This window comes from Bactrocera oleae, chromosome 6 (assembly GCF_042242935.1).
Source record: "Bactrocera oleae isolate idBacOlea1 chromosome 6, idBacOlea1, whole genome shotgun sequence".
NCBI classification, from domain to species: Eukaryota; Metazoa; Arthropoda; class Insecta; order Diptera; family Tephritidae; genus Bactrocera; species Bactrocera oleae.
Window position 1 is genome coordinate 59,037,144 of NC_091540.1, and position 26,992 is coordinate 59,064,135.

A 26,992-nucleotide genomic window follows, 5' to 3' on the forward strand; every position below is an offset into this window, starting at 1 on the left:
TGCCAATGCATTGTTGATCCATAGCATTTATCTCGACAATTTATTGCCACTTTAACGATGGAAGAACACTTAGTATTTATGGTTGCTCACTTTTTCCTCATCTCTTATAATTTTATATTGAGTTGCCAACAAACGTTTGAAAATCACTGTAAAAACGCTCACTTACCCTCAATATCCTATAGGGGCTATCTCGCAGCTGACAAACTTGTTCATTTGGCTCCGGCTTCAGTATGGACTCGAGCGGTGTATCGATGTCCTCAATTTCCGCCCGCTTACTGCCCGCCGAGGTGGCGCGTTCGATTATCATGGAGAATATCCAGAACTGGTGAATATCCGCGACATGTGTGATTGCAGTAGAATTGAAAAAAAAAGTTAAAATTGATGAGTGTCGGGGAGGGCAATGAAAAGAAACACACAAAAATTAAAAAAATAAAAGAGAAAACGGGAAGATAAAAACAAAAGCAATATTAAATTGGCGAATATGCGTTTAAGTTCAATTGCATTTATTTACAATTGTAGTCTCAATTGAATTGATTAAATTATTCGAGGGTTCATTAACCTTGTGCACTTACCTTACTGTGTTGGCGCTTATTGTGGTAAGAGCCAGATAAAAGTTGGGGTTGTGACTCGACAAGTTCGGGTGTTATGCCACTGTTATTGTAGAGGCCATTCAATAATTTCGGCATATCGACTTCGTGTAAGCGAAAGGGCGACAAAGTGATGGGAGTGCTAAAAATTATATGAAAAATAAATTGAAGATATTAGTAGTGATTAATAATACGCGGGCAATTAGATAAGTCAGTGAATTGTTTCGGGTTTAAGTGCAACACTGTTCTGATCTATTAGCAATCCTTCAAAGTCGTTTTTGTCCTGCCAGAATTCTATCAAAAAACTCATTGTGTGGACAACTACAGAACATGCAGAAGAAATTTAATAAGTATCGGAAAATTTGGCACATTATTTTAGAAAAAAACTTCGAAAAAAAATCATAGTATTACTTTAGACACCTACCACTCCTAATCTCATCAGTCTTTGAATAATACGAATGGCTCAAAGTATTTAAGAGATTAAAGATCTTGAAATGGTCTTGACAGTGGTCTATGCTAGATAACAACTGGACATAGAAAGCCTTTGAGATGATATTTTATTTGTTAAACGTGTTACCAGCAAGTAATAACTAGAAGAATCACTAACTTATCTAACTGTCTCCGTTTGAAACAATTACCACCACATATTAGTTTTATTTATTATGAACTACATAAGCTCACCCTATTTGCTATCACAATAAGTGATTATACTTTAATTATTTTTATTATCATCATCACACTAAGCACAGCTGAGTGCAGCGATTGCTGATATCCCAAACCAATACTCATATATATACATATACATACATACTGTGCCATCGCTAAATTAAATTATTTTCCACTGATAAGGAGCTATCTCTCAACAACTGCAACCGATTTATAACCGCTTAATTTTGTCTAACCACAAAGATAATAACGGCGTAGTTCCTGGAAATCATTAATTACGCTATAATCAGTGATATACTCGAACTAAGGGTGAGGGCAAACATTGTAATTGCTATGGAAAAGTGTGGTTAAGTTTTCTTGGCCAGTTCTGCGTTACAAGCATATGCGATGTGTTCTAATGATACCAGTTATTATATTAGGTTAGGTCGGGTTATACTGGTAGGCTGTAAAGTTATACCTAGACCTACTGGTCCTTAGTATTGCCAGATGGAGGCTTAGTTTAATTTGAGCTAAATTATTTGTCATTCAGGACGTCAATGTTTTTTGCGAACTTTAAAAGCGACTCGATATCTAATTTTGATACTTCATCTAGTCGCTTGAACTGCGAAGCTTCTAGATATTTAAGACGAGTTCTAGAAAATGTTGTACAGAAGCAAATGAGGTGTTCAAGCATCTCTCTCATGCCTACTCCCTGCACTTTTTGCATTTATCGTCGTTACTTATGCCCATTCGGCTCGCATGTGATGCCAGTAGGTTGTAACCTGTCATTAGGCCAACAACCGTCCTGCAGTCCTTTCGAGACTGTGTGATTAAAAAGCATGCGTGTTTTCCTTTGTGATTCTTGCATTTCATCTTGTCATGATCCGTCTATCAGCCCTTTCGGAAATTTCATTCTATATCGTTTTTAGTATTTCCTTTACTATCTCCGTCGCTTTCCTGATCGTAAATGCTTCCGCCAGGAAGATACTGCAGTATTTCGGAAGCTTGAAAAGTTGTCTGAGATCCGTCTTTATAAATATTATAAACTCCGTTGGCGAGTCGCATGCTTCTGCGCCATGCTCCTGCACCATTATTATATAAATTCTGGATAGATTTAGAATGAACATCATAAAGAACGACATCCTTACGATTACATCCCTTTTCGGTTACCCACTTCTTTACTCGCTAGTTTTGAGCTCCGGTTTCTTATCAACAAAATTAGTTTTCTCTCTCTCTCTCATGTCGAAGTTTTCTGTAATACTTTTCGGCGTTTGCGAGGTTAAAACCAAAGCACCTCACTTCTCTAGTCATTTGGGGGAAAACAGGTACGGTGAGAGCCGGATTACTAGAATTCTCCCAGTATAGTTTACCAATCGGAAATGAGTTACGAAACCTAAGCTAGTATTTTCTTGCCGATGCAAGACTATCTTGTTTAATGGCCTCACCATCAATGACTCGGTCTATATTCGAAATATTTTAGACCTTTGCAAACACTTTCCATTTATAAAAATGTCGGCCCCCGAAAGCGCAACAACTGCCAAAATTTGGGTAAAATTCAAAATTTTTTTTAAATGCCGCCATTTTGTTAATTTGTTTTGACCGCAGGTCATTGTTTCGACATTATTTTCTGGTAGCGAATTTTTTTAGGTTTCATCTACGGAAAAGGCCGAAATTATGACAGGAGTAGTGAACCTTTTTTAACGCTATCGGAGTTCGCGTGCAACTCGAAAAATATTTATTGTTTTTTCCGCACTATAACACTAGGTGTGTCTCCCAATCAATTAACGAAAGCACGATGAAATTTTGACAAATTGCATCTTTGAGAAATAAAGAAAAAGTCTCAAATTTAAATTATTAAGACAAAACTCAAAATATAAATTAATATTATATATTGGAAATTCTCCCTAATTTAAGGCGAAAACTTCATATACAGGACACAATTTAAGTTTGGTTTTAGAAATATCTGGTGGTGATGAGTTTAAAAACCCTTTCCGCCAATCTGAATTGGAGTTCATAACTAAATATACTGCAGGAGAAGTTACAAAGTAAGATTCCAAATTGGCCGATTCATCACTCAACTGTTTATTTTAGACTGATGTTTGATTTTGTTGGATCCACAGAGCGTCTAGTATGCTGATTTCGTGTGTATGGGTTATATATAAAAAGAATGTATATATGTTTAAAAATTTCAACAATATTGAAGTTTTAGAAAGAATTCCTTACAAAAATCCATTACTAGTTTGAAATAGATTTGAAATTTTTGTCAAGGGTTTCACATAAAACGTTCGAGGATTGCATTGTATTTTATTTTGTTATTTCTGTTTTTGTATCTTCAGTCATATACCACAATTCTCCTAACTTTATATTTCATACAATGATTGCTATAATCGCTATTTCGGTCAGGTTTGCATATTCATCTTGATTTGGTACTAACCAAGGATTACACAACAATATTAATAGCGCGGGTTTAAATGTAATTAGCAAAACATTTTTTATAAGCTAAAAGTAGTCAAATGAAAAAATGGCTTAACAACGCAAAAGTAGTTCGATTCCTATGGGAAATGCTCGTTGGTGGTCACAGCACGCGATATTATAAACAATGCGTGTTGAATAAGTGTGGAACCTAGGCAATTTTACGACTTTCAACGACTTTGAACGACCATTTTTTATGCACCGCTAATTGACAACCATTTAATTAATTTGTTCATTTATTGGCCACAGCGTTAGCGACGATATCGTTTACAATTATTCATAAAAGTATGGTTAGAATGAATTTCATTCGCCTAACTATAGAAATTCTACTAGTTACTGACTTCTTATTTTTACTTTCAATTCCTTCGAGGTAGTTCTTAATGAGACTCTTATTTGTACTGGGTTATACTGTAATTGTCGATAAGCTTGTTTGGAAGATAAGCTCGGTTGGATAACAAATAAGCTCTTGTGCTCATATCTTGGATTTCTGAGTCGCACGTAAGCTTCACACTATGCAAACACCAGTACTATCGCTATTGTAAAGCCGTTTTCGATGGGTATAAATCGTATGAGATATATGGAGTTTCTTACGCTCAGCAAGTACGATCTTTCTAAGAACTTGTGGGAGAATAAGCCCAATAAATGTATACTTATACACATTCGTAACATCAAATACCTTAGGTTGACAATTAAATTAATACGAAAATAGAAAATTAGCTTGACGAAATATACATAAATTTAAAATTTTAATAGAAAAATTATAAAGAACTATAAAATTAACCTAAAAATAGCCACTATACTGAACCATATTGTAAAGGTGCGTGACTTGAACAAAATATTTCAATAATGCGCCTAAGTGTAGGCAACATTTAATTTAATTTATTTTTTCAATATTTTATATGCTGACAAAAATTAAGTGAGATAGATGGAGCTTCTTGCACTTAGTTAGTAAAATCTTTCTTGTTATATAGTTTAAATAGGCCATAGGTTGGAATTAAAAGCGTAAGGTCAAAAATGTTGTTCCGAAGTCGAAGTTTAAGGAAGATTCTGATGTGTAATTATCTCAATACTGACTTTTCAATTGTTCTCATTTTGTTAAACTAAATTTATAGAATTACAAAGGATATGTTTTGAATTGTTGAAGTGTGCTTCTTTGTTCGGATTAGCTAACCCAATCTGAACTAAACTCATGCCGAAAAAGTTTAAGGAGGTCATGCACTGTACATTTAACTGTTAAATTTTTTAAGATCTATCGGTATATCGGTATATTGAAATCCAAAATAGAGAACATTTTCGAACTCATAGCTTAACGGTCTTGTTTTGTTTTAATTATGTATACACAAAAACCAGAAAAACACGCTGACTTCATCAAGAAAAATTAAACGTGTTTTTTTTCACACGGGCACTGATCGATTTATATTTTTTTCGCTGGTTTTAAACTAAGCAACGATTGAATTCAAAATTTTAATCATTTTTCTATTAACTAGACTTGTTTAGATTTAAGTATTAACTATAATTACACCGGTACCATTCTTGCTCCCACTTCACGTTAACAATATATTCTTTACTGTTAGTATGTGAAGAAACCGCCGATAATAAGAACCATGCAAGTGTATTTTTGCTAAAAATATTCTTTTTATAAATTCATCTGCCGTTTGGAGGTTAATACCTATATAAACAAAGTAATATTTTTGAACAACAGTTTGCAAGCTGGGATCTTCATTTTATAAGCTTCGAGTATATGGGTATATTTTTTAGTGTTTGCACATATTTTTAAATTCCAAAAAGCCCTTCCCTCTCAACCGTTATGTTCACAAGTAGTTTTAATAAAACAGGGACTTGTGGATTGTTCTGCACACTACAGTAAGTTAATTTTAATTAAGACACTTTACTTTCGATTAATTAATTTTGAAACCTACGTCCATGCTTGTTTCTTTTCCATATATTTAATGTGCCAAAATACATAAAAGCCATAAACTTTTTCACACTAAGAATTTATACACTGATTCGATTGCAATGTGCTTCTACGCGCGTGTCCACTAACTTAATAGCAGTCAAACGCACTTGACCAGCTATTTTAACTGTATGGTAAGGATAAGTGAACGCAAATAAATTTATAATTTCGGCAGACGACAAAAACTTGTTGAACGAAAAAAAAACGCCTAAGCAAACCGTTATTTGATACACTATTTTTCCAGGGCATTCCTATACTATTGTAAAAAGCAGCCAATTATATGAATAAGGTGTTAGTATGTGCTAAATTTGAGTTCTGAAAATTAATTTGCGTATGTATTGCATATGTAGTTGTAGCATGTACTGTAGAGAAACAAGGTAGTTCATAAATACTTCGATTTCAGTTAACTTTGGGTCATTCCTGGTTCATTCCTTAGTATTTATGTCTTCCATGCATCTGTTTTTTCATATTTATTACAAATATGCCATTATTTATTCATATGCAATAGAGGTTTTTGTAATAAATATATTATGTTGTCTACAATTAGGCGCATTGTTAATTTTTTTTTTTAATATTTCACATATATATACAATACAAAAAAGTTAAAATAATTTCTATATTAGCAAATATATATTATCTCCTCATTGCATTTTTTTGAAAAAGGGGAAAATTCGAAGTTTTTTTTTTGTAGAAAAATACTTAGCCGCTTGTTTAAAGGTTTTTTTTTTTTGAAAAGCTGTAAGGTATTATTTAGATACATTTTTTATTTATTTTTTGTTTTTTTTTGTAATTTTGTAGACGAATCTTTTTCCAGCCCGGACTTTGTAGAACCGAAAGATCTTTTCTATTTACCGTTAGAAGTTTTCTATTAAATTTATGGAACTGTAAAATTTTTGTAGCAACTACTTTGTAATATTTTCATCGTTTTATTGCATATTTTCAGGCAAGCAAAGTAGTCTAAAACAACACCAGCAAAACGTCGCAAATAACTGTACAAATATAATTTTTATTATTGCTTGGAAAAAAAGCTCAATTAATGCACATAGCCTCAAACATAAACTAATTAAAGATATTAGTAATTAAATATACATTAGGTCGGAATTTGGGTATATTGGTACGATAATTTTATTGTAGTGATAAAATATAAATAAAAGCTGCGTATTAAAATTTTGGTTGAAAATTTATAAAAATGTTTAAATTTTGCTTCAATAATAGTTGCTACAAGAAGCTATATTATAAAGGTGCAAGACTTTTATAAAATATTACAATACTGCGCCCAATTGTAGATAATATATTTTTCAAGAACCTTTATATAAAACCTAATCTTCATTTAGGAGCGCTTTTTAATAAATAAAAATAATTTATTAATTAGAGTAATTTGTGCTCAAGGATCTAATATACATAGATATTCAAAAAATCGTCCTCACTTAATACTAGCTTTATTACATATTCCACACGACGAAGCAAACAAAAGCTGAGAAGCACTAAAGTATACATATGTATGTATATTTGTTGCTTTTGTATACTTTGTAAACTCTACGTTTTTTACAGACTCATATAAGTCTACATACGTATTTATGTAACAAACTGAAACCATAAATTATAGTGAAATTTCTATAGTTTTTTTATAACATGACTTGCGCTTTTGACGAGTGAGACTTTGATGTTTTCAATTATGCAAAATTAATTAATTAACCTAAGTAGTAATTTCAGATATTTTTATAGAAATAAGTAGATATTTTCATGGTAAAGGTCATTACCATCACTGATAGCGGTATTTGCTAAATAACATAAATGTAATACTTTCTTTGATGTGAATATAAACAGAAAAATACTTTTATACTTTAGTATTTTTATGACTACTGAGCATCGTAATATATGAGATATAATGCTTGACAAAAATGGTTAAATCCGTAACAGGTTAAATCCGTAACTCTTTTCAATTATCCTTTTGTGTCCATAATGTTAATCGATGCTGATGATGTTGTCACAGGGTCTTATATTTATTTTTGGTGGTTTGAAAATCTTTATTCAAAAACAAATTTATTCTTTTTAACATATTCACGGTATGGGTCTTAGTCGTATTTTCACACCACTTTTATTATTATTTTCAGAAATGCATATAAAAGATCGCTTTTTCGTAAATTCAAGAATGATTCTGGTTCCGTTCGGTAAGTTCGCTGCTTCCTCATACTAACGAGAATGAAGACATGAACTATCTTCAACCCTCTTACTTTTCTAGCAATAATTTTTTTAAATTATCGTTCTCAAACATCATTTCTTCGATTTGCTTCCACAAGTTTTCCAAGCCAAGCGTTTCCTGATTTTCCAATTCTCTTTTGTTTAAGGCCACTTTTAAAAAGTTACTCATCGAAACTTTGGAACACAATCTTTTAGATGCTTAGAATTTACTTTAGATTAGTAATAGCTAACCCTATTGAATAGTATTTCTACCTTTCCGATTTTCGTGATTTACAAATCTATTGCAATATTGCTAATTAGTAGAGTTTAGACTTATCCAGAAGAAAATTGTATTAACTATATAATTGCAATACAATTATATACACAAATTTACAGTTAGGATAACGGCATCATATATTATATAAAGCCATACAGATGTGTTGTCAGATAAATTATGGCGTTGTTTTCGACATTGACAATTACATCTTAATAACATGAATTATAAATTTTTTGATGGAGATTAGAAAATACGAAGTTGAGACAAACTAATCCTATATAATACTCGACAAAAACTTTGACAATGATTAAGAGAATTTGTGCAATCTAAGAGCCCGTCTATGCAAGTTTTCATGTAACGCCATATGTGGAGAGTTGTTTGTTCGGTTCAGGTAAAAAGTGAAAAAAATCATAGTAGATTGAAATCCATTGAAAAAGGAAGATTTCCTTTAATTTTTGTTATTTCATCTTTCGTTTCTAATGGGTTTTATCTTACTAAAATTTTTATTGTTTCAAAAATGATCTACCCTAGTCTACAATGATTGACAAGTATTTTCTTTTTTACTTCGTTGAATGTTTGACAAACTTTAACTTTTTAAGATAAGGTAATTTTGGCTATGGGCTAGGTAGGTGGGTAGAGCGTATGTGTGACGACGCACCTAGACCTTTAGGAGGTTCATTGTAATACCACCGAGACTAAAATCCATTCACCATCCATTATGTCCTCTTTTTACCATCTCATAATTAATAAAGTTCAACAATACAATAAGTTTTATTTGTGCAACCTCGTAGACATTGTGAAGAAACCCTTGGTCAATAGCTGCGATTCTTTTCTAATACAAAGCCTTGCATTGGCATAGACATATAGACAGCTTCTACAATAATCATTGCATGGCGTCTGTTAGCATGTCTGACTACTACTAGAGTTCTTATGGCTTGGCGCCTGATTTTAGGCAACGTTTTCTTAATATTTGGTTATTGCTGACTTACTTGAATAAATATTAACTACATTTGTGGTAATTTAGATGAATCAAATGCAAATAATTAATTTTTTCTAAGAAAACGCCTAAAAAAGTTCTCAAATTTTTTTTTTTTTGTATTTTGAGTCTTATAATAAGTTTTCTTCACAAGTACCAATAAAAATAATCTCTCTAATATTGAAAAAAAAACGTACTCACCTTATATGCTTCCTTTTGCTGCAAAAACTTACAAACTGTTCTAGAACGTTATATTTTTCGAAAACACTTCAACACTTCCACGGCTTCAATACCAACTGTCACAAAAACCGCACTGGAGTGACATTTTGACGCAATATGTAGACACGATTGATGCTAAGTATATGTATTTTTGTTAGCTTAAATTGTGAAATAGCACAAATGGCGCAGAATAAAAACTGAAAGAACAAAGACACAGCTGAAGCATAAAAAATTTAGCTAAAAAGTATTTTTTTTCTCTTTTTGTTTTATTCTTTTATTAGCACACGCTCTTAATCAATGAATTAGCAGTAATAAAATAATTTAAAAAAAAAGTTTGCGTAATTAATTAAAAAATGGCGTACGCCGCTTGTCCAATGGTTTTAAACTGAAAACAATGGCAATATCATGCTGCAATATGGCGTGCGTCACGTGCTGATGGGCAAGAATATGCAACACTCAATGGATGGTATGTGTGTAGATATGCATTTGTATTAATATGTGTTCACACACACATACAAGCGGGAACACCTATTTAAATAAATTTCACTTTTCTTAAATTTTTTTTAAGTCACTTTTCTTCGATTTAAACATATGCTGCCTGTGTGTGTGTGTGTGTATGTACTATCGTCACACCGACGCGCAAGACACAGTTTTGCGAAATATACCAATCCCGTTCGCTCCTTCTTTCTCGCTGCGATGCTGAGCTTTCACTAAATTTTAAGACGCTTTGCCTTCAAAACGCTCAAAATCAAGAGAAAACTAAATATTTAGTTGACTCCGTTAAGTTGCGTGACAGCCTAGTCTACACCGTGTACTGCTGATTTCTCTAAGGAGTTTAAACGTTTTTGTTAAAAAAGTGCCAGAGTGCGCGTTCACTCACACGCCAGCGTGTTCTGGCTTTGGCAATTGATGTGTGTTGCCTTTCAAAAGCGCGTCACACACATTTATATAAATATATACACTAACGAGCGCGCTTTGTACGCCGCGCGTCTAACTTGACATGCGATAATTAAAGTAGTGACAACAATACGAGCAACAACAACACGCCGTCGCTGTTGGTTAAGGTTTTATGGTTTCCTTATGCAAATCTAGCGACAATAACGGCACTTCGCGTCAAGCGTTGCTGGTGATATTTTTATTTTCTTTTACAAATAACTGTACTTGATGTTCTTTTGATATTTTTTCCAACACTGACCACTAATTCACTGGCGTTTCCGTGTCCTGTTTGTGATATCCGTACGCGTCGCCTAATTGCGTTGAACTGTTTCGTCAAGTATCTCCGTGCCTGCTGTCTGGCTGCATCCAGACTTGTCCATTGCCACAATATTATCTATCATTGTTGGTTTTTCTTTTTTGTATTTGTAACGCTGATAAATGCTTTAATTATATCTGCAAGTATCTATTTTCCATCAACACACACACACTTCTATTATATACGTATCTAAGATATGTATATATGTACTCAGCTAAATTGCGATATAACTATTATGTGTAAATTTTTTTATCTGCATTTATATTGTTATAGCATTTTCGCCCCCTCATGTGGTTTTGTCTTTCCATCCATTCATGTGATAATTGAGTTTATATAAATAATGTCCTTAAGCAATAGAAAAATTAGAAAATTGAGCTAAATACCACTAATATTCAGAAGAAGTCGAATAACAGTACCCCTTAGGGTAGAGTTAGAGAAAATATTTTTTATTCAAGTTTTTTAGGCTGTATTGTATCTTTGCCATTTGGTCTGAGTCTAGAAAGCTCGTATATTAGTTCCTTAAGTTAAACCAAGCGGAAATTTTTCGTGGACTACGCTAACATCGCAATGATACACCTAGTACCTGAATAACTCTTAATTGCACAGCCAAACTTCTTTTCAAATACCTTTCATTGTATATAAATATACATATTTATGTACATATGTATAATACTGTAAAAATGCAAATAATTTTTTTACTTCAAAATTTTAAACAGGTGGCAACACCTCACAAAAATCAAATACTTATATCAATTCTATATATAATACTATACAATTTTCAAATAATTTTTTTTAATTAAAAATTTTAAACAGGTGGTAACACTTTTCACAATTTTTTTGTGACTTTGATCGCACAATTATGGTTATATTGAATTTATTTTAACAATTCAACCGGCTAAAAATTAAAAAGGTGGTAACTCTGTTTAATGTAAAGTATGTTTTAAACTGTAAGTCCTAGTAAACCTCTTTACCCTTTAGTTTGATGCCCATATTGTAATGTTTCATTTATCCTACTAATTTATTTGAAGAGAAAATATTAAATACAATACTTTGCAACCTTACTCAAGCATTTATTAACCTGGAAGCCTTCGTAAAAATATTTAGTTTGTTGCCCATATTGTAATGTGTTCTTTAAAAAATAAACATGTGGTAACCCTACTCAAACAAAACTTTTTAATTTTGATGTTTGTAATGTGTCGCTTATTTTACTAATTTATTTGATGAAAAACTAAACACATTACAAAAATACTCGAACACTGCTTCCAAAACCTGTTTAGTTTGGTTTCCATGCTGTAAAACGTCGCATATTTTAAAAATTATTTTAAAAAAATTAAGCAGGTGGCAACCCCCCCTTGGTATACTTTGATCTACAAGCATTCGTAAAGCTTTTTAGTTTGTTGCCCGTATTTACATGTTTCATTTATTGTTACCATTTATCCGACTAAAAAATTTACGAGATGGCAACCCTATTCCAATATAATTTGAACTCGGAACCTCCGCAAACTTCTATAGTTTGATATACGTTGTGTAATGTATCCTTGATCCTATAAATATTAATGCACAGTTTTTAAACAGCTGGCAACTCTTTCCAAAATATAAACTTTTTAAATTTATAATTTTTAGAACTTTTTGCATAGAGAATATGGAGATCTTACGACCATTAATAACATTCCGTGGCGGCAAATTTTTAAATTTGCAAGAGGTTACATGTACTTCGAAGTCTTACCGCTAATAGAGTATTTTTGCTTATAAGTTTCGATAAGGGAGTCAGAGTTTAATAATGGTTTCCAATATTTTCCTTCAACTGTCCATTCTTTAGATATGAACACGATTTAAACAAAACATATTGTAGAAGATTCTTAATCATTGTATAGTTCAAAATTCCAAAAACAAAACAGTAAGATATGTGATTTTATTATTTTATTGGAACTGTCTTGCTTAAGACACCAATTAACTCTTAAAACAAAATTAAATGTTTTCGCTTCAAATCATAGAGAGACCTCAACTAGTCTCTTTGTATAACATAACATTATTTTAAATTAATAATTGTTGTTTATCGGACACTATACTTCAAACGTGGATCCATTAAATTTCCTGAAATAAACATTCACTTACGATACTAATAAAATAATATAATATTTCTATTTAAAACACTTAGAAAATCATAAAACACAATACAATATTCAAATATATAGCACATAACTGTAAACAACAGTTAAAATAAAACCAATAAATGATAAACTCAACGCAAACCCAATAATTTATAGGGCAAATTTGAGAAGAATTGCACAAGAATCAGAATCACAATGGCGCTTACGCCAAGTATGATGAGAGCTTTAATAATCACGGGGAGCAAAATTTTCTGGAGGGCTTTCAAAGGATTTGTGAATGGATTGAAAGAGGTGTCGGGACGCCTTTAAAGAAATATAGAACCAAAAATAAGAAGACAATCGAAATATTGCTCGCATACTGTACTTACGAGGGATTTGCTAAAGCATTTGGGGGATTACGACCCACACCAACAGGGTTCGCAGCCGCTTCCGCCTCGGTAAGAATTTCCAATTCGATTTCGATTTTACCCTCAAAATAAAGAAATAAATGTATATAATTATATATAAGTCACTATTGAAACATCCCGCTTACCGTTTGCGATCGCATCTGTTCCTTGAGTCGCTTATCCTTGGACATTTGATCGATTTGTCCATGCAATGGAAACCAGCCCCGTACGCGTTTCTTCGCAAACAAATTGACCGGCGGACGGCGACGATGTGCTATGGCATGTAAACGCGCCAGTGGTTCGGGTAATTTAATACCGCCAAATTCATTGGTCAATGTGCAGAAGCGACGATTCGTGCAGGGTTCGGGAAAGTTCGACAAATTTAATTCGAGCATACCGAGAAATTCATTCTTAGTTATGAAATCATTGTCCCACACTTGAAGGTATAAAATGGGCGGATGCTTAACTTCATATTCGTTGAGTACGCCACTTTTGACTTTGATCACCATCTATGGGTGAGACGGAAAAGTTGCGACAGTTGAGGTCGTTTTCATATCTAACAGTAAATTTGTGTATGCATTCATATGTAATTATGCAGTAAGATGAAGTGAGTTGAAATGGAGTTGTATCACATAATTATGTACATATATGCGCCTTTCAAATATCCCATATGCGTATCTCTGAAGCTATATTCTGTTAAAAAGGTTCCTTAAATAATGTATTAATTTATACAAAGACGAAAATGTTTGATTTCAAGAACTTCTGGTTCGAAGCACTTTTTCAAGATTTTTTAATAGTCTTAATTTGAAACGTCATTTTATGGTGCATTTACTGCCAACAGACTTGTTCTGTAAGCAACTGGCAGCGATGTCAGTTCTTAGGACTAAGAGAATCCTTCCAATTGGTCGTCTGTAATAAAGGGGTATTCTGTGTACAAGTATGATACATAGTAAGTTCTCATTTCTACCCATTACCACGAATTTTCGAAATCCTACAGAATTGAAGGTTGATTCGGTCCTCAATATTGTTGTCCCTTCCAGATAAGAATGGAAAAGGGGCGAGGTGAACAAGAACGCAGGAATAAGCTATAATATCTATACGGATGTGTCCAAACTCAATAATAGAGTGAGAGGTGGTGTCATTTCAGTCAATTTAGATACCAAAACTACAATTTAGATACCAAACCACTGCAGTATCTTCCAAGCGGAGATCACAGCAATAAAAGAAAGTCTTGTTGTTCTGACAAGGAGTGTGATCACAACAAGAAATATATTTATATAAACAGATAGCCCAGCAGACTTGAAGAGTCTCCTTGGGTCGTCAAAGTTCGGAAAAGAAGGAATACATATGCCTCTTGTACTCCACTTGTATATATTTAATAGACGAACATGCTATAAAGTTAGCTGAGTCTCGATAGAGTCAGTCATTGACTTGCTTAACAAGCAGACAAACGTGTCATGAATGAGACAGGGGCCGCACATGCAGACTATTAAAATTCAAAAGGTATAACATAAGAACCCTAATAGGGGTGCTAACAGGTCATTGTCTAATTGGCAGACACACAAGCAGGCTCGGTACACCATACAATGACTATTGTAGAAGTTGTCAGGAGCTAGAAGAAGAGGTGGTTTTCTCTGTCAAATGTAGTCGTTTTGTTTTTGATGAATTTATATTTTCCAACTGCTTTTAATGAGACATTTTCCTAATTATCTGTTTGTTTGGAAGCTATATGCTCGAGTGGTCCGATATCGGCGGTTTCAAGAAATGAGCAAGTTCTGGAAGAGAAAAGTACTTGTGTAAAATTTCTGATCGATATCTAAAACACTGAAGGACTAAATCGTGAATATACAGACAAACAGCTAGAGCAAACATGGCTAAATCGACCCAGCTCGTCATGCTGATCATTTATATGCATACATACTATATAGTTTATAGAGTATCCGATGATTCCTTTTGGGTGTTACACTTTGTGAAAAACTTAACATACTCTGTTCAGAATATAAAGATGCCAGAAAAAGTTAGTAAAAATATCAATTTCTTTTTTTTTATGAATTGCCACAACTGTCTAGACTAGAATCCCCCCTTAAAAAGAATCAATCTAAGTGTTCAATGACTTTTCTGGAAGTGTTATGGCCTATGAGGTTAAAAGTAAAATGTTCTAAAAATCAAGGATCTATAACGTCGTGGTTTAGAAACTTGGCAAAGTAACTGCAAATGAAATTTTTTTAAAATGTTGACATCTCTGACATAACGGAGCATCACATAGAGCTCCAATATATAGCTTAAGCAAAGTGGAAGAAGCTCTATGAAATATTTACCGTTGAAAAATATTTGTCGTTAATTTTATAAAATAAATAAATTATCATTTTATTTTATTCAACATAAAAAGCACAAGCCAGTACGTCATTTCTTATATTCATATATTATATTTATTTATTTTGCTAGTAGCGTAATTTTCGTGAAACAACATCAAAGCGTAATTCATAAATATTGATGTCTTACCAAGAAATTGCAGAAATTAATATACATATGTATGTACAGACTTATGTTTAATAATTTGACGCGCAAAATGTAAGTCAACAAACTAAGAATTTTATTTATGACAAAGTTGACCACCAGGATACTAAGAGGTATTTGTGTGTGTATTAAAAGGATAATATTAAAGCTTGTCTTGGTTAAAGAATGTATTGTAATGTATTTAGTCCTTCGTAAAAAAAATATATTTTTAACAGAAATTCCGAATTCCAGTTTATTCACATTTGGAAAAATCTAGAGCATACTTTTCTTTTGAAACTAGTGCTTTTGAGGGCATACGTACATACAATATACATATGTATTAATTTCGCCTTAATTAATGCTTAATGCTTATAGCTTAAAAAATATCAAATTACAAAGCAAAAATCGAAAAACATTGCGTACAAATTAATAACTCACCAACATTTTACTCTCACCATTAAATATTGTGTTTTTTTGTGTTTCTATTTAATATTGAATTTTTTATTTGAAAGCAATACTTTGTGCTATCAGCTCATATTCGCATATTTTTACTTAGCGCTCATTAACTAAATGAGCTGTGAACACGTAGAAAAAATTAGACTAACAAACAAGCGAGAATAATGAAGGTAATCATTACTCACCATATCCTCATTGGCGGAGTACTTGATGGGGAAGAGCATGCGCCAATTAAAAGTGGCCTCTCCGTTGAACGAACGGTAATGGATATCGGTGGCCTGCGATTGTTCCTTATCTGCGCACCAACTGCAGTTCAATATTAATTAAGCTTAGTTTTAGTTTTAAAGAAATATTTCATAAAAAGTACTGCAAATGCTGTTAATTAAATTAATGAGTAGTGTAGTCTTGAAAGTAAATACGCGATTTTTTTTTTTGATAATTAAATGAGTTGCAGATTAGTTTTGAGTTACTTACCCCTTCACGCCGATATCGCTCATCTTTTTGCCAAAAATATTACGCTCATCCAGCGTTATGTCAGCGCAACCGTAGACGACAACGCGTAATTCGTAAGTTTGTGGTGGATGCGGTGTGATATCAATCGGTGGTGGTATATTTAAGTTGCCCTCGTATAGCTCAATCCATAGTTGAATTTTACCCTAAAATGATATTTAAACCAAAAAAAAAAATGTTATTAAGGAAAAATTGTTAGTGAATCGGTGTATCTAATTGGTTCAGAAATAACAATGTAAAAAAAAAGGTTTACTTCGTTGCGCCGAGGCTATAATTCCCTTCACAAATAAAATAGTTTCCATACAGGAACTTCATTTTGATCGGTCAGTTTGTATACCTATATGCTATAGTGCGTTTCCGACAAATGAGCAGCTTCTTGGGGAGTAAAAGACGTGTGCAAAATTTCAGATTGATATCTCAAAAAATAAGGGACTAGTTCGCGTATATACAGACGGATAGACAGACGGACATGGCTAAATCGACTCAGCTCGTCACGCTAATCACTTACATAGGTATATATTTTATAGGTTCTTAGACGTGGCAAACTTAATACCCTGCTCAAGGTATAAAAAGTCAATAATTTTAATAATAACAGCAATTCGTATACCTTCTTCAAAAAATTTAAAATATATAAGATTGCTGTGCGAAAAAAAAACATTTTTGTTATTAGTCGGAATAGAGGTCGAGTCCTGATCTACCCTAGTGAAAGTGAAAAACTCCAACCATTACACAATAAAAATGTATTGCTTGATATGTATAATTCATTACACTATTCTCACCAATTCCTTGAAATTTATTTGTTTAAAACCTTTATATAATGTGGCCAACTAATTAAACTTTTGTCGACTGTTTTACAACGAGAAAAAATTGAGTTTCAAAGTTTCTTACCTGCTCTATACCTGGGCAATCGCGTCGATACAATGTTCGTGTTTCTACATGCTCTGGTACCAATTTGTAGCCGAAGGAAGGTAGCTGATCTAAATGATGTAGAGCAGTTAGGCTTAGACGCTCCTGTAACTCCTCGTCTGGCGAATGAAAATGAATGCGTAATAAATTATATTCAATATAATTGTTCTAGGTGTGGTGATTCTATAACAATACATTTTTGGCGAGAGTAGAAGTTTTCGTTGTGACCCTACTGTTGTTGGAGATCGGAAAGAAAAGTGGCAAATACAGATCTGACAAATAGAAAGCTTCAGAAATTTAAAGTCAGCTGGCAAATTAGAGACTTTTATGAATACCAAATGATATGAAATTTATACTTTGTCCCAAAAACTCTAATGTAGTAGTAGTAGTAGTGCTTGCTGAATTCTTAGTTCTATACGAGATAGTTTACGTTTTATAAACGTAATTGTATATAGAGAAGGTTTGGTTTAGTCTTATTATTATTCATTTTTGGTGAAAAATTTATACATATCACAATAATTATATGTCCGAGGGTTTGATGAAAGGTACCTTGATATATTTCGAGTATTTCACCTAAGTAGGTTCTTATTTTAACTTTTTAGCACCTTTATATTTAATCATTCTTATTTACAATATAGTTTTTCTGTAAGGAGATCTTTTTTCGTAATGAGTTTTCAAACATTTCTTTTTTTTGGTTAAGATATCTGCACTAGTTAACAGAAACTTTACCTTTTCTTTAATGTTTGCTATGTTACCTTTCGTTTCCAATGAGTTTCATCGTACTATGATTTTTTTTTTGTTTTAAAAAATTATCTACACTGGTCTATTTGCCTTCTTTCAACTATTGCTTTCAAAGATGTTTTATGAATAAATCTATCAAAAATTCAGAGAACGAAAATTACAAACCCAACGCAAGTCTCGTTTCGTCCTTAAACTTCAAGCCATCCACTTCAATGCGTTGTTCGAGGAATTTCGGCGGCGGTAAATCGCGCTGGGAACAAAGCTCTGAGAGGATTTCGAAAGGAGTGGCAATATTACGCCATTTGTTGTAGCCATTTCTGTAACAGTAATATATTGATTTTTTTTAAATTTTAAATAATATAAGTCAAAGACTAAATATTACGTTGATTAATACATACTTTGAATATTCCTTTGAAATGCCAACGGCGGCGCGATGCTTTGTACGCCAGCGGTCCTCCAAATCGATATAAGTGGAACCAATATAATCATCGGTAAATAAATTGCGATCGAATACAGAAACCTCCAGCATATTGTCTCTAAAATTTTAATTTTTGAAAACAGGAATAATTAAAATCGCAGGTCCAAAAAACGATGAAAATAAAATAACTATAATGCAAAAGAGGATATTCTGACAAGTCTTTAAAGAACCCTGATGCTCAAAAAGTCCATTTATATTGCAATGAATTCAATCCTCAAAAGCATATTTTGGACCCAGATCGTTATGACAAAAGGTGATATGATGAAACTGGCTTTGAATATGACTTCAGAAGGGGTTGAGGACCTTTAAGTCCGCCCTACTAGACGAACGGTTTATTTTTTTAGAGATCGTGCAATAAACCTTTGTTATAAATATAATTTGTGACAGCTTAAGGGCCATGTTTAAAGACATTTTCCTTTTTTTGGTTTCAACTCGGTTCATCGACTATTAAAATCCGGCCTTTACCGGGTATTAAAATCATTACACTTTAAAAAGTTAAACACATTCTGGAAACATTGTTTTAAATAAATTTCGATTACCTGCCTAAATTTCTTAAAAAACTTACCTCGGTAGCACCGCGTCCAATTGAAAACACTTTCCAAATACCGGATTACTCTCATTGGGCACGTAATGTGCACGATTGGCCACCGTCTTGCCGCCTAAGTGCAACCTCACATATGCATCCGATTTGGAATTTTTATCATGTGGCCTTAATTGCACACCCTGTATCACATAAACGCGTACAATGATCTTTGTGAGATCGGTCAGCGTATGTAGCTCGGCTTGATAGCGTGGATTTAGTGCCGCCGCGAGCGGCCGCAACATAATGCCGTCGCCACCATCGTTCGTACCACATTTGCAAGGCACAAGTTTGATATTTAATTTTAGCGTTGCATAGGTTTCCTCTTTCGGCATGGAGTTCTTTTTGTACTTTACGCCATGCACCAGTTTTACCGGTTCGGCCCAGTCATGCAAATAACCGAGATCGGCTTGACGCTCCAACTCGTTCGGATAGATTACCAGGCTATGTTTATACAAATGCGAGAGATCACCAGTTTGCTAAGAAGAATTGTAATTTTGAAAAGCTGCGGGTTAAGAAATTTCAATTCGCTCACTTGATATGTGTATATGGAGTTATAATATTTTGTCCACCAGCTGTACTGCGCCTCATCTATTACTTGCATTAAATCAATGTTATCTATCGGCGGCAGTTTTGCGGGATCTTTGGATGTCTTGAACACGCCCAAAGTACGTTGGAATAAAGTCGGTTTCTCTCTATATAGTAATGGCTGAGTTTCGCTTTCCTCCAACTCACCAATCTGTAACATTGTGGTACCCTCTTCTCCTGGCGTTGCCGGTATACATTTCATGGATTTGTCTACCTGTAGGAAACGTTTTGAATCGGGTATCAAAACTGCGCCTAATGTGGTTTCAGCGCCTTTTGATGAAACCGACACGTCGGTGGCTATAATGGCGGGCCAGTATTCTAGTTGCTCAGGAAGACTCTGAAAGGATATATATATTGTACTTGTATAACTATTGGAGAGTTGTCTTCGCAAAATTTTTTGTTACTGAAATGACACTGTCTTGCGTGGGACTTATAATGCTATATGTACTACATTTCTCGATTCCTTATACTTTCTTATTATAAACATAAGAGTTTCAGAACGTAGCTAATACTACGACTTGTTAGGGGTAGTGTCTTCAACAGGTCAATAGACCTCTTCCGCGTTCAACTAGAATAGAGATGAGATGATATTTCTAAAAATGGTACATTCAGAAAACCCGTCTCTGTGCGGATACATGAGAAATTTTGTAGAGCTCTTCTCCATTATTATTAAGAAATTCGGCTCAGCTGTAGTTAACGTTCATGTTAATAATGCAAGGCTTTATATCATTGAATAAGCTTTGCGACCAAGGTTAGATCTAAAGAGTTTACTCAGGTTAACCCAAAGCTCCAACTTAAGATCTTTGTTTTAACTAAACTATTGGATTTTGTAGTACAGCTGTCTAGTATAATAGAGAACCGACACTTACAAAGAATGGCGAAGTTCAACAGTTATGGTGTACACACTACTTCTGTCTTATCTAGGACTAATTCAAATCGATTAAGCTTGCTATAATACCACGCAAAGTAATTAGAATTGCAAATCCTCCACCATCTGATATACTCACGACAACTCCAGATGCGAATATGACCAAGAAGTTTATGCTATTCTTCAAGCGCGTCGAAGACAAGCCACTTGTAAGCAAAAGATCACCCATCATAACCTTGATACGATGTCGGCCGCCAAAAGTGGTTTTAGTGTAATTTCTAAACCCAATGAAGACCACTTCCAAACTATAAAAAAAACATGAGGTAACTTACTTTCAAACTAGAATACGCCCAATATTAACTTACACATAGTTCTTCATAATTGGTTTTATACTCGTTGGTATATTCATAGTTATGGTCGGATCTGGCATTTCCATTTTACCGATTTCTTCGGTTGTCTCAACAAGCTCCGCAGACATCAGCACCTCGGCTCTTACACTGCCGCGCTGAGCAATTGGCACCCAAGTGAGTGGCGGCGGCGAAATAACTTTCAACTTGTTATATTTCTGCATTGCAGTACGCGTCTTCACCATTTTATTTGGTTTGAGTCTACTCTCAGGTTCTTCACGTGCACTATCGTCAGCCTCTTTCAAACTAATCACTGATACTGGCACAGTGCCACAACCCACGTAATCGTTAGCTGTTAAACGATCACGATCGTACAACTCCACAGCTACAAGTGGTGGATTCTTTATATACCACTGCAAACTGCCAGGAAATACAACAACATCAAAGCATATCACACAATTCCATATTGGTGAGAGCGTGGACTCTTCAGTTGATGTTTGTGCCCACTGTGAAGCGAATATAACGCGTAGATAGCCGTCACAGAGTCCACTTGAGTCACTGCCCGGACGTATCTTGGCTTGATGTATGAAAATGCGACATTTATAAACTGTATAGTGTACTATCGGAGACCAATAGTACAATTCGGTCTGTTTCCAATCATTAGTGATGGAGGCCAGGTATTCTGTACGTTCACTATCCACCACAATGCCAAGAGAGCCTTGTATAACGCCCACATTACAGCCACAGTTGATGCAACTATGCTGACATTGTATGTCCTGAAATGAGAGATGTTTGGGATTTGTAAAGAACTAAGTATTATTTGATATTGATGATGCATCGAGATACAACAAAGAGTTACAAGTATACTTGTATAGCCCAAGAGATGTGTAGTGATTACGAGTGAAAATGGTATTAAGTAGTCCTGCTCTAATATGAGATCCATAGATATCCTATGATTTTACTCTTTGTTAAATCTGATCCTTTGGTTGATTTCGTTTTGTCTGGTATAGGAAAGGTGAATAATGACTTCACGGATTAAAATCCGCTGCTGTGTTGTTTCAGAAGGATGACTTCTTACTATATAGTTGTCTGATATGTGCCTAAATCTTTAAATTTAAAAGTTGTACAGAGATGTGGATATACATGGATCGTCCTTCAACGATATCAATTATAGCCTGAAGTAATCTTTGAATTATAGCATTAATCGAGGTTCTAAAAGGCCACTGCCGACAAACTGACGAGAAACAATTGTTACAAATTTTAGGGTTGGGTTAAGTTTCTGGACTGATTTCCGCTAAGAAAATAACACAAATTACGGGGCAATAGAAACTAAAGTAATATGGGATACCAAAAATTTCTAAACATAGTTCAAAAGACCCTCATATATCGACAAAGCGGTTAAAGCCTATCACAAGACTTGATTTGAGGAGTCTAGTTTCGGTTGTCATTTATATTTCGGGATTAGAGAACAAAAGCAAATATTAATTATCGAAAATCACTTTATTGTATTTCAAAAATTTCCATTAAGATCTACACACTTTCGCATGCGTTTGAACCAATTGCCGAAGCACTTTGGCCCCTGTGATTAAGGTGTCTCCAAAATATGAGCTCTGAGCGCATAAACCGCCTCTTCAGGTGTCGAAAAACGTTGACTACTTAGTTAATTGTTAACGTACGGAAATAAAAAGAGGTACGATGCCAAGTCAGGATTATACGGCGAATGACTCATCAAATAGATGTTTTGAGTGCTCAAATATGCAGTTATTTCAATCGATGTGTGAGAGCTCGCATTGTCGTGGTCAAGAGTGATCCGTTTCCGGCGGTTGGTTTTCCTGATTTCTCAAAAGACAACAAGCAAAACAATGATTGTGTATCACTCAAAATTTACTGTTCTGCGTTATGGTTGCGACATGTCCAGTTCACCCAACAAAACAGGCAACCATTTGCTTGGAAGTGCTTCGTGCACGACCAACTTTTGTTGGTTTCGGCTCAGCTGGAAACGACTGCTGTTTACTTTCGGGCTCATACGCATAAGTTCACGATTCATCACCTGTTACGATGCATAGACTTGTTTCGAATCACCGCTGTCGTATTTTTTAACATTTCTCTCGACCAATCGACACGGGCCTCTTTTTGAGCGACTGACAAATTGTGTGATATCCAATGTAAACACATTTTTTTTAACAGTCAAATGTTCATTCAATATTAAATGTATGCTGGTCCCACTAATACATACCATCGCTTAACACTGATCTTTGATGGAGTTTCATCGTCAAATATTGAATCAAGTTCATCGATGTACTACTGCTGAGTTAATTCACGTCGAGAGTTGTAAAAAATAATCGCACGAATATGTTCGCGATTTATTTCCATTTTTTGGTCGAGATGAATATTTTAAGTTACTGTAAACGACACTAATAGCGCTCTTATGTCAAAACGTTTGATATGTATAACATCAAAAATATCAAACCTTGTGATAAAGGTGTGACCGGATTGCAACAATAGGGTGGTCAATCCCGAAATATAAAAGGCAACCTACGTACGACATCCAAACCTTAATCTAGCGACCCGAAAGTGTTATGGAATATCTACCTAGACTTACTCCGACAGCAATGATAACTGAAACGGACCAAAATTTTTAGCCTTCAAAGTCTTTTACTATAGTTTCGAAGCGTCTTTTTATTGCATGTGTCTGAATAAATCTCTAGAATTTAATTCCGTTGAAACCACTGTGCATTTGCCTTTCAACTTTCTAAACCCATCTCACCTTAAAAATGAAATTTCTCGTCCGCCAGCACAAACTATTTGGACTGGCTAACTTATCTCGAGGCGCATTCAAAAAGTATTTGGCATTCAAACGACACACCGCAATATCATTCCTTCCCGATACACTGAGCATAATCAAAAGCGTGGGCCATTCATCCTGCAGACGTGTAGTGGCCAACAGACTCTTGAGCTCATTGGAATGTAAAACCATTTGATCCACGACTTCAGCGATGGTGGGCTCGATGAGAACAGTAGGTGCCGTCTTGAGCTTGTGACGCATTGAACGTAGCTTTTCAGGGAACTTTTCCTGTGTAAAAACGAAAGCGAATTAATTTCGTATCAAAAAGGTTTGGTATTACTTGGACACTAACGAAAAAGGAATTAACATAGACCAATCGATTAGTATCCCACAGGGTTGTCTCTTTGAAACCTGTGTATTCTAATCGCTTATCCTCGACACCTTCCTTCAGCTTACTCTGTAAATTCATTATAATGGCCTTGAAACATTTGGCTTGCAACACAAACTGATTGGTGTATTTAATTTGAAATAGTTTAAATGTGGCGAGCTCAAATTCCTGTTTGGAAAACATAAGACATTGTTATAAAAATGCATCATAAGTAATTTTTATATTCTCTTACTATTAAGTCCAAAATTTCTTGCATATAATAATCGCTATCGAACTTGTAGCGATTGTCGGGCATTGTGATTTTGAGATAGACTGCTTTGTATGGAGCTTCCTGGCGAAAATATTTTAAACTAGTGCCACTATTGTTATGTTTACCAGGATAACTTTTCAGAAAACACTCCACGTAGTTAGAGGAATTTTCTGAAAGTAAAAAGTTTTAAAAAAAAATTTGAAAGTAATCTCTAAGATTGTAAGCTGTAAAAAATATTAAGATCTATCTTCTAAAACTTCTTATGCATTCTCAGTCTAAACGATTTTATAACAATCTTCAGCATTTCCCCTATAAAGGTTTAAGAGCAATTACGAGTAGAAAGATTTCAGTCTGTTACGTATCTTGTGACTGTACACGGAATATAACAAAGGTTATATTTCTAAGAAATCGAATTGAGTTGCCAGTGGTAAGAATAATTTGCTCTGGATGATATTTGGATTATTTCTTTGTCGACATTATGAGCTCAGTATAGGAAGTCCAGCATAACTATTGGATTCTATATCTTGTTCCTTCCCGTTCCCGTGGAAAGTGCTTTGGAATGTGGTTATTTTCAATAAGGAAATCCTACAATTATGGGCCGACGATCTGCAAATCTCCTAAATAGGGCTATAGCTTAAGATTCACATGATCTACTAGATATTCGCAGAACTGTTAGCCTAACTAACTTTAATAATTAAATGATTGTACGATCGTAAATATCTACCTTTGAGTTGCCTCGAAAAGAATTTATTTGAGACTATTTGAAAAGAATTTGATAACTCCCTTAAGACGTATGCTTCTGAAGTTAGTACTGAAATTACTGAACTGAAAGTAAGCAGTATTATAGACCATACTGGATATTACCTGGAAGAAATTTCTAATGCTGCTTGGGTTGGGAAAGGAATAGGTAATATGGTATAAGAAAACGTTTTCTGAATTACCTGCCAGTTTCATAGTAATTTTACAGTTACTGAAATTGCCGTGCAGAAAGTCACCCTGTAATGGTAGAAATTCTACTAGAAATGTCTCTTCTTGCCACCAACGTTTCTCGTCTAGCGGAGCAACAGGCTTTGTCAGCAGATCACGAGCGGGTCCGGCTGGTAAACACTCCGAATCGACTTCTACCAAAAGACGACCCAGATAATGCAATGGATTTGATATATCATAAAAGTGTACATAAGTGGGACCCAAGGCTGGCTTATCTGCAAAAAAGTGTATATATATATCAAGTTATGGAATAAATCATTATTTCAGAATGTGATTCGCCTCTCGTGAAGAAACCTTTAAAAGCAATCTCATCGAAATGTATCTCATAATCAGCGACTGTCTTCCATTGTAGATGTTCGTGTGAGAGGATTTGTACGACAAAGGTTTGTGATAGGGATGGATAGGTCCATGAGAAGCACACCGAGTAGTTCCACTCCGGTTGAGTAGTGGCCTTGCAAACATTTGTCTTGCCCTTGAAAGGATGGAATCTAAACTTTAGAAATGAAAGGTCGTTGGTGAATGGGACGGTGTCACAAGTACATGGTTGCCAGCAAAGGATACTTGTATGAGATAGTCACTCTTCTTGGTCAGCACTGCCTTATATAGTGTGACATTATAACGGATATTGCACTGCATGGTATTGTCCGCATTTTGTAGCATATTGCTAAGGAAGCAAGAATTAGAAAAGATTTAAGAAATATTCGAATATCACGCTCGTACCGCTCGATATTATCATAGTCCTGATTAATTTGCCAACGATTCAACTCCAACATATCCTCGTGCGGCCTCAGCACAGTATTGGGATCAGAGTTCTGTGTTACGATCGCCAAATCGATCTGCAGATAACCTTTACACGCACCCGGTGTATTATTGGATACATCGGCAATGGAGGCTTCTAGACGACCCCACTTTTTGAAGAAACAACGATTCGGTTGATTCCAAACGCTCTGCAGATCTATTAGTAATTCACCATGTGACATGGTTTTTTTACAGGCATTTCTCTTACGCACTTCGTATAGCACCGTTAAACGCAAAAGTTCGGTAAGCGTGCAACGAATTTCAAAGACGAAATACTGAGTAGAAAATTTACAATACATTTTGTCTCTATAAAATTTTATTTGCATTACCTCATTGTAATAGGGGTTTTCGGAGCGCGCGTAAGGCTTGGTTGTCCTATGCGCTTTGTCGAGCGTAATGCGTACGAAGGTCTCGCCTGTAAAAACTCCCAACTGTCGCGCTTTGTGTATGGTCGTACAGATAAGATAATCTTGACTCATACTTAAAAAGCAATCATTTTGCGCCATCGGTAACATTTGTGTGCCGATTTCGCTTAATCCGATCGTTTTCGCTGATATTTTTGAAAATTCTCGGCTTTCAGTTCAAAAGAAGAAAAAATAAATCTGATTTATTAAGAACTTTTCAAGCGTTCAATTGAAGCAAGAATCAAATTTTTTGATTGATAGTCTTTTTTGCTTTTGTTTTCCAATAGTTTTGAAGCAAGTGTTGGAAAATGTTTCTTTATATTACTTTTAGAAGAAAGAAACTTAAATTT

General features: G+C 34.5%; 2 protein-coding genes and 1 long non-coding RNA gene across 8 annotated transcripts in view; 1 reads left to right on the top strand and 2 right to left on the bottom strand.

The window, feature by feature from the left end:
• TrpA1 (Transient receptor potential cation channel A1) overlaps positions 1-10,612 on the bottom strand; it is a 52,705-nt gene extending 42,093 nt beyond the window's left edge. For all 5 annotated transcript variants that reach the window (XM_070112287.1, XM_070112285.1, XM_070112286.1 and 2 more), the window contains exons 1-4: positions 10,507-10,612; positions 9,294-9,508; positions 573-729; positions 167-322 (exon numbers count right to left, since the gene is read on the bottom strand). In XM_070112287.1, coding sequence (XP_069968388.1) covers positions 167-322; positions 573-686 — 270 coding nt within the window. In that variant the 5' untranslated portion in view covers positions 687-729; positions 9,294-9,508; positions 10,507-10,612. The remainder of the gene's footprint in view (positions 1-166; positions 323-572; positions 730-9,293; positions 9,509-10,506) is intronic.
• Positions 10,613-12,760: 2,148 nt separating this feature from the next.
• mfr (misfire) lies at positions 12,761-26,856 on the bottom strand. Of its 2 annotated transcripts, none has more exons than XM_014234020.3 (20): positions 26,568-26,856; positions 26,161-26,513; positions 26,002-26,104; positions 25,735-25,933; positions 25,395-25,655; positions 24,436-24,623; positions 24,168-24,371; positions 23,798-24,103; positions 21,049-21,806; positions 20,823-20,988; positions 19,763-20,152; positions 19,213-19,706; positions 18,568-18,705; positions 18,335-18,486; positions 17,411-17,547; positions 16,487-16,668; positions 16,198-16,318; positions 13,207-13,569; positions 13,043-13,143; positions 12,761-12,977 (listed from the first exon to the last, which is right to left on the bottom strand). In XM_014234020.3, exons 1-20 carry the CDS (start codon positions 26,751-26,753, stop codon positions 12,806-12,808), a joined length of 4,974 nt encoding a protein of 1,657 aa, XP_014089495.2. In that variant the 5' UTR covers positions 26,754-26,856; the 3' UTR covers positions 12,761-12,805. The 2 variants fall into 2 exon arrangements, with proteins under 2 accessions (XP_014089495.2, XP_036215104.2); XM_036359211.2 differs by having other exon boundaries at positions 25,735-25,912; positions 25,981-26,104.
• On the top strand, positions 18,579-19,059 carry LOC118680295 (uncharacterized). The gene is made up of 2 exons (XR_004975804.2): positions 18,579-18,660; positions 18,731-19,059. It is a non-coding gene; the product is annotated as an uncharacterized lncRNA (long non-coding RNA).
• Positions 26,857-26,992: the final 136 nt, after the last annotated feature.